Source organism: Thamnophis elegans, chromosome Z, assembly GCF_009769535.1.
Source record: "Thamnophis elegans isolate rThaEle1 chromosome Z, rThaEle1.pri, whole genome shotgun sequence".
NCBI lineage: Eukaryota > Metazoa > Chordata > Lepidosauria > Squamata > Colubridae > Thamnophis > Thamnophis elegans.
Genome location: NC_045558.1, coordinates 129,959,316 through 129,967,808, shown reverse-complemented (window position 1 = coordinate 129,967,808; position 8,493 = coordinate 129,959,316). Strand labels below are relative to the sequence as shown.

At 38.0% G+C, this 8,493-nt stretch overlaps 1 protein-coding gene across 1 annotated transcript; it reads left to right on the top strand.

Annotated features, from left to right (window-relative positions):
- Positions 1 to 6,618: 6,618 nt before the first annotated feature.
- Positions 6,619 to 7,557, top strand: LOC116523049 (mas-related G-protein coupled receptor member H-like). Its single transcript, XM_032238213.1, has one exon. It carries the CDS (start codon positions 6,619 to 6,621, stop codon positions 7,555 to 7,557), a length of 939 nt encoding a protein of 312 aa, XP_032094104.1.
- The last annotated feature ends 936 nt before the right edge of the window (positions 7,558 to 8,493 follow it).

The following is an 8,493-nucleotide window of genomic DNA, read 5'->3' as shown; positions in this document are numbered from 1 at the left end:
ATTACAACCAACTTTCCCTTCAAATAAAAGTTAAATAGCATAGATCATATTCAAATAATACTTTCAGCAGGAGTCAGTTAACCTTCTATTTTAAAATAGTCCCATCTAACAAAGTTTAAACAACATAAATCATTCCGCATTCTTTTGACCACTATCAAATTTATGCTAACGTTACTTTAGAATCTAGCTCAAAGTAGTTTCACCCAGCTTTCCCTTCTGATAAAAATTAGTCCACTTTTTCTACCGAGAGAGGTCTCAAACCCCCATTCAGTCCTCAACTTTAGGAAGTCTTTTGAAGTATCTAAATTCTCGATCTGCGTTCTTCTGCTTCTCCGAGGGAGGAGGGGCTACCCCCTCCATCTTGCAGCCGCATGGCCAGCCGTTTGCTTTCTCCTTCCGCTTGTCTCTCCTCTCTTCCAAGCGCATCAGGAAGTCCCGCCTTCAGAATCCTACAATAGAAATCTTGAGCCTCTGAAACAGAGTTAAGACGAAATCTTTGATTCTCAAATGTAACCGTGATGCCGGCAGGGGCCTCCCATCTGTATCGAATCTGTTGACTCCTAAGCTCTTTAGTTAAAAAGGTGTAGTCCCTTCTTGCTTTCAACATCTGGGAAGGTATATTTTTGAAGACAATCATCCTGGTCATCAACTCGGAGACTGTTATTATGAAACTTTTGCACAATCGCGTTTCTAGATTCTTTTGTAGAAATGTATAATTATATCCCTCGGGAGCTGTCGCTGTTCCGCTATCAATGAGTTCTGGCGATAGATTTTCCGAATCTGCCAATCAAAGTTAAGTCCCGGGCTTCCCAGCGCATGGCTGAAGGCTTCAGCAAAGGTCTGTTTCAAATTCTCTTGCTCCTTTTCACGGAATCCTCTGACTCTTATTGAAAATGCCTTCCTATCAAAATTTAGCATCATAAGCTGTTCTTCGTTATTTCTAATTTTTTCTTGTAAAATTTGAATATTGGTAGTCAAATCAAAATTAGCCTTCTCCAAACTTTCCAATTTGTTCTCTATTTCAGCAGAGTAATCCGACAGGGCAGACACGGCTGCAAACGTATTCGCCTTCATTTGATTAACTTTAGATTTTAGATCATCATAAAGTTGCAATACAAATTCCTTAAGTTCTTGCTTAAAGGCATCAAAGATTTTAAAGAGATATTCCTGTGTTAAAACTTCTCCAGTAGAGGGCGTAAGAGACAAAGGCTGTGTTTCCAAAAAAGATTCTTTAAATTCTTTAGACACATTTGTAGCAAGACGCTTCTTTGATCTGGGTGCCATAATAAATAAACAAGTAAGCAGCGCTTCGCTCCCCTCTATTTCCAAAGAAAAAGAGTTTATTTTGTTAAGGAGCGGTCTGCAGGAAGATAAGCCCGGCTAAGTACATCCAGTAATCATCCACGGAGAGAAATCGCCATTTTGAAGTCTATTTAAACAAAGAAGTCTTTAAGACGAATGGTGCTGGTATTTAAGATAGTAATAAAAGCATAAATCTCACAGGGGTGGTACCCTCCCGTATCAAATCTAGCTTGAAAAAAACTTTGTTTTGTCCTGGGGGGGCTAGCCTGTCTGGGGCTGCCAAAAAAAAAAAAGGCAGCTGAGAAGAACTGGCCGGAGATAAAAGCTCCGCTTCGGCTGGATCTAATCTCTTCCACAGCCAAAAAAAGAAAAAGGCTGTGGCTTACGAATAGACCCTAGTCTACGGAGCTACCCTCCCTGCCCCTTTCTTAGCCAAAAAGGGGTGCTATCTATGATCTTATTTAGATATACAGACCAGATCTCTGAGGAGCTCGGTGGAGCCCTCCTCGGCAACAGGCCGCCCCCAGGAAGTCTATACGGGACTTTTATAAGATTTACTTGAATCTTAATCCAAACTGCGCATGAATTGTGGCTTGGGAGGAATGGAGGGGGGAAGAGTGTGGCAGAAAGGAAGGTGGAATGGGATATTGATGAAGGGATCTTGGGATTGAATGAACTGGTATGGATTTTGGGTACACATTTTACGGATTTACATGCTTGAAGTATAACATAAAAAGCTTAGGATTTTAAAGTGAAGAGCGAGATCCTAATCATATGTAATTTCGGTTTGGGTGGAATGGAGATGTGAAATGAAGGGTAGGAAGATGAGTAGCAAAAGTATGACTAGATTGCTCTGTATTTGAAGATAAATTGATTTTTGTATAAACTAATATTTGAATATAAGGTTAAGAAAGGTTTTTTTTGGAGAATTTACAGGAAGATGGGGGTAAATATCAAAGAAGTAAGGGACGAAGACAAAAAAAATGGAATGATTCACACTGATTAAATTTTAAGAATGATGGGAGGCTGAGCATAATGCAAAAGATTTTTAAGTTTTTTTTATTTACTTACTTTTTCATTTTTTTTTTTTTTTCTTTTTCGGAGTGTTCTTTTTATTTTATTTTCATTATTATTGTTAATAAGATATTTTGAAGGTGAAGGGTACTGAACTGTGCCGGGTGTGGGACCTGGGAAGTCGGAGGGGGTTAGGGAGGGGGGTTCATTGGGGGTGGGTGGGTGGGTGAAGATATAGTTTCAATATATAGAATAAGAAGAATACACTTGTATACTGTTGATTTTTATATTTTCTTTTTATTTTTTTTTTTTTCTTTTTGCTTTTTTCCTTTCTTTTTTTTTTAGCGTAACTGAATAGATTAAGGAATAGAATACACCATAGTGAGAAGTAGAGGAAAGGAAGAGGGAGAAGTAAGGAGGGAGGAAGAGGGGAATGTAAGGAGGATGAGAGGGGAAGGAGGCGAGAAAGGAAGATAGGAGGGGAAAGGGAAGTAGGAGGGGTGATTGTTGGAGGGAGAAAGGAAAGTTGGAGGGGGAGAAGAAGGGGTGTATGAAAGCGATAGGTTGGGTTTATGAGTTGTGTTTAGGTTGGGGTTTTTCTTTTCTTACTATTATTATTCAATATCCAGTATATAAGTGAATGTACAAAATTGAAAATGAAAATGAATAAAACATTTAAAGTAAAAAAAAAACTTTATATTCTAATTTCAGAGGGAAAAATGTAACATCAAATTAACAAAACAAACATTAGCATTTCTACACCACTCCACTTTTTTATTATTTTTAATGTATAAAATGCACCTATGCATTAGCAGTACATTATTTAATTCATGGGAGTTCATTGTGTTTGGGCAGCTATAATAAAATTAAATAATAAATGAAAAAAGACTGGGGAGTCCAGAGAGACCAGAAGTGCCTCAGTGAGACAGTCAGAAAACCATGGGCTCTGAAGAGTCTGACATAAATTCTGGCTGAGAAACCAATGCCGGGGATTTTCGGATCAGAACTTTGCTGGAGTGAAAGTGGAGAAGGACTTGCATCTCAATAGATTGAGATGAATGCAACTAGTTCCTTGCATGTCAGACATTAGCTCTATGAATTGGCGTCGAGGGAGGCAGCATTGTAAAATGGCCGCTACAAAGCTGAAGCATCTGGACTAAGCATTGAGCAGGAGCAATGTTTGAAAGGATTGGTAAAACCTGGTGAGAAAATTTAAATAACCAACAGATACAAATCAGAATTTGGAAAAGGTAAAGAATCTTGTGAGTAGAAAATAATATTAATGGACAGATTGGAAATTTGGCAGAAGGAAGAAAGAGGAGGAAAAAATGCAGTTTAAATCATTAAGCCCAAAGAGAACTGCTTGTTTAAATAACTTGGAGACTAAAATGAGAATTGACTAACCCATTAAAATACAAAGCTTTGAATTTGGAGCTGATAAGATTGTGTCCTTAAAAGAGATTAACTGACAATTGGGAACCTCACGAAAGAAGGAGGGGGGAATGGAGGCTAAAAAACACCGATACCAAGGAGACTTGCTTTGTTTTAAGTTATTCTAATTTACACATCTTAAGCAATTCTAATTAATCAAAGGTGGAAAATAGCATGAGGAAAAATCAAGAATTAGTGTTGTTTCTCCCCTGCCTGTAATTTTTTTTTTCCAGATTTAAAACTACCAAAATGTATCTTTGAAAATCATCAAGCTAAAGGAATAGAGGCAGAGCCATTTGCTGGAGGGAAGACTGAAAAACAAAGAAAATGAAACTACACCATTTAAGGAGATTTGAATTTGCACAGATTGTTTGATTTTACATTTGGATAGCTGTGGATGAAAAAAGAATGCCTTCTCCTTTTTTCTCTTCTTAGTTGAACTGGAATATTGGAGCTGGATTAGAAGTGGAAAAGAAGAAGAAATTGTGGAACTTAAATTATAATTAACTGTATCTTTTGAACTGGACACTATGAAAAGTTGGCAATTTGAAGAAATATGTGAGATTATAAAAAAAATTGCATGAGTCATTAAAACTAACATTAAATAGAATTTTGAAGTTAGAAATTAAAGAGAAACAAGAAGCAAGGGAAAAGAAGGAAAAGAAAGTGGAACTACAGAAAAAACAAAAGAAAATAAAAACATACAAAAGATTTCACTGGGTTTGACAGTGGCACAGGGAAAATTGAAAAGGGAGGATATAGCTCAACAAAGAAAGGGAACAGGATTATGTAAGAAAGAAAAGGAAATGGCCAGACAGACATAGAGAAGAACGAAATGAGTGATAAGAGAAAAGAGGGGAAGAAGACAGGGAGACAGATAATTTTGAGGAGGACACGTCGAATGACGTGTGTGATGAAAAAGTTATGGAAGGAAGAATATACACCCAGTAGAAAGAAAAAGCAGAAGCTTAGAGTTTGGGGTAAAAGGCTCATTAGGAAGAGGCAGAAAGGATGCGGGGGGAGAAGTGAAGATTAACGGGAGAGAGGAAGAAGGGAAGTATACATACATACACACATACACACATACACACATCACACACACACACACACCACACACACACACACACACACACATATATATATATATATTATATATATTATATACACATAATACATACATACACACACACACACATATGTGTGTGTCTGTGTGTCTGTGTGTCTGTGTGTCTGTGTAGGGATAGATGATAGATAGATAGATAGATAGATAGATAGATAGATAGATAGATAGATACATACATACATACATACATACATACAAAGTTAATTGGATATTTAGAAATTGCCATGTGGAGAATACAAATGAGAGGTATGCGATTTGTTCTTTTACATGACAGTTAAACTTAGTTGCTAGTTGATTGAATAACAAGGATGATAATGAAAAGATAATTAATATTAATTAAAATATTTGGAATATGGATACATATAGAACTTGTAAGAGGAGGAATATAAGTGATGTACATATTGCTTGTCATGTTATATAGCAGATTAATGGAATTGTAATAAGTATTGAATAGCAAGGATTGTAATTAAAAGATAATTAAATAAAGATATGGGGAAAAAGGGGGAACTTGAAATATATTTATAATGAGATATATATGTAAATATATACCTGGAATAGCTGGAAATTGTAACCAGACCCACACTTCGCCTACAAAATAAGCTTGGGAGGGGAGTTGCTCTCCTGCTGTCCTTCCTTTGCACTTTTTGCTTCATTGGGCAACCAGACCTAGTGAAATATCTCCTGCGACAAACTACTTTTGGCCTCATCTTCTCTGTAGCTCTTTCTTGTATATTGGGGAAAACAGCCATTGTTGTTCTTGCTTTCATAGCCACCAAGTCTGGTTCCAAAATGAGGAAATGGGTAGGGAAAACGTTGGCTCTTTCTATTGTCCTACCTTGCTCCCTGGTACAATTCACTATTTGTGTAGTGTGGTTGGCAACTTTCCCCCCATTCGTAGATTTGGACATGCACTCCATGGCTGAAGAAATTGTCCTGCAATGTAATGAAGGTTCAACCATTATGTTTTATACTGTCTTTGGCTTTATGGGGTTCTTGACAGCTGTCAGCTTCACAGTGGCCTTCCTAGCAAGGAATTTACCTGACAGCTTCAATGAAGCCAAATTTATCACCTTCAGCATGTTGGTCTTTTGTAGTGTTTGGATGTCATTTGTTCCAACTTACCTGAGCACTAAGGGAAAATATATGGTGGCCGTGGAGATCTTTTCCATTTTGGCTTCAGTAGCTGGATTACTGGTCTGCATCTTTTCTCCCAAATGCTATATCATTATTCTGAGACTTGACCTGAACAAGAAGGAGCAACTAATATGGAAATGAAGCCTTTTTTTAATATTAAACCCTTTGAAAGAAGCCACATTGGCCAAATTTAACCCTAACCCTAACCCTAGAGAGCTACCCCTCATCTATTCTTTCAAATGTTAATTTTTCTCGCCTTGTTCAGAAAAAAAGTAGAATACCTAACACAATGTTGTGTGAAAATCAATGCAGCCTATGAGGACAGGACAGATCAGTTTTGGCAGTTTTAACTAGTTTGCGACAAGTATAAAAAACACAATTTGACTTCAAGTGTGCTCATTATCCAATTGTTAATACAGAAATTATCTTGCAAACCATTATGCTGTTGCTCACATCTCAGCAATTAGACTTATATGCAATATTCTCACATATTCTGACATGCAATCAATATGCATTTTCAGGAATTACGCTAAAGCCTAACACCAACTATTTCTCTTTTGTCCCAACAGGAGTATCTGCAGCCATAGAAGGAAGAGAAAAGACTGCAGCATAATATGGCATCCCCCTCCCCTTTCACTGTCTTACCACAAATCAATGCAACATTCACTGGCAAAAACAGAACCTGTTATGATTCTGGCATAAACGAAGAAGTGCTTGTTTTTGCAATCTTCACTATACTTTTCTGTGTATTGGGAATGTTGGGCAACGGCCTTGTGATCTGGTTACTGGGCTCCTCCATTAAGAGGAACACTTTTGCCATTTATATTATCAACCTCTCTGTTGCAGACTTTGGTTTTCTCACCTTTGAGATGATCATCGAAACCCACTGGCTTTTTACACATTTGTATTGTGACTTTCCCTATGAACTCTTCCAGATGGGCATGCTGTTAATGTACAGTACGGGGCAATTTCTCCTGACAGCCATCAGTATCGACAGGTGTGTTTCGGTCCTTTTCCCAATTTGGTATCGATGCCACCGGCCGGTGCACCTGTTCACGACTGTGTGTGCTGTCATCTGGGCCATTTCCTTCATCCTCTCTTCAATTCATTTCACAATGGTAGCAGTTGATGGATTTGGAAACAGTTATACTCTGATGTATCAGTTCATCATTAATGCTGTGCTTTGCCTCCCACTGATGACCATCTCCAGTGTCGCCTTATTTATCAAAATTGGCTTTATATCCAAAAGTCAAAGGCGGAGGAAGCTTTTGACAGCTATTTTGCTCACGCTTTTCTTCTTTTTAGTCTTGGCTTTTCCATTAAATGCCTTCTATTTTATCCTGTATGCTTTCAAATACATACACCCCAACCTTGTACATTATGGCTACTTGTGTACCTGCATCAACAGCGGCATTAACCCAGTGATCTATTACCTGGTGGGGAGACAGAGAGGTAAAGCCCAGAAAGGCATCAAAGACTTGTTTCAGAAGGTTTTCAAGGAGGAAGAACTATCTACTGAAGAACTGGAAACTTCGGAAGTTTCCAAGATCTGAACACTTTACTTTCACTCTTGTCAATCAAAAGACACATTCATTTCTTTCCAAGCAAGCCCACTTTTTTATTTAAAAGAGACTGGTCTTTATGCTGATTAATTTCTGCATGTATCCAGAATTCCTGCAGATAATTATCTTTGTGGAAAACAAACATTTCTCAAGTTGGACTAATCTATTACCAAGTAATATCTGAAGCAGAGGTGGGTTCCTACCAGTTCACACCTATTCAGTAGAACCAGTTCGTCAAATCTACTGAACCAGTTAGAAGAGGTTCCACCAGTCGACCCGGAAAGCAGGCCACACCTACAGAAGATGTTCCAAAGATTTTTGAAACCCACCGCTGGTTCTTGGATATCATTATTCTACACTATCATGCTCATATTTATAAAACTCAGTGCCTCTGTGAAAGGTAAGGATGACTACTGCGTTTGTGGTGCAATCAGAACATTGGGTTTGTTGAAGTTGTTTTAATGCAAACCAAAGATGCCTTTTAAAAGTTTACATCATATTCTTATGCATGCCAGTGCTGTGTGTGAGGTAATTTAAGGTGATTCTGACAAGTGTCGTCGGCATCTTCATATCCAGTCACATGGGCAGCAAGCCACTCCCACAAAGGAGGCCACACCCACAGAGTCGGTTCGAACAATTTTTGAAACCCACCACTGATCTGAAGACTAATTGACTTGTTCTAATTCAGCCTTACCCGAATTGAGTGGCCTCCAATTCTGTGTGTTTGAACTTTGATGTCTAGCTAGTGGGATCATTGCTGAGAGTTTTCAAAGTTGACATTCACACCTTTAATGTCCCCATTGTCCATTCCAAAGATGCATTCATTTCTTTCCAAGCAAGCCCATGATTTCCTCTTTTTTATTTAAAAGAAACTGTTCTGTATTCTGAATAATTTGTGCATGAATCCCCAATTTGGGCAGACAATTA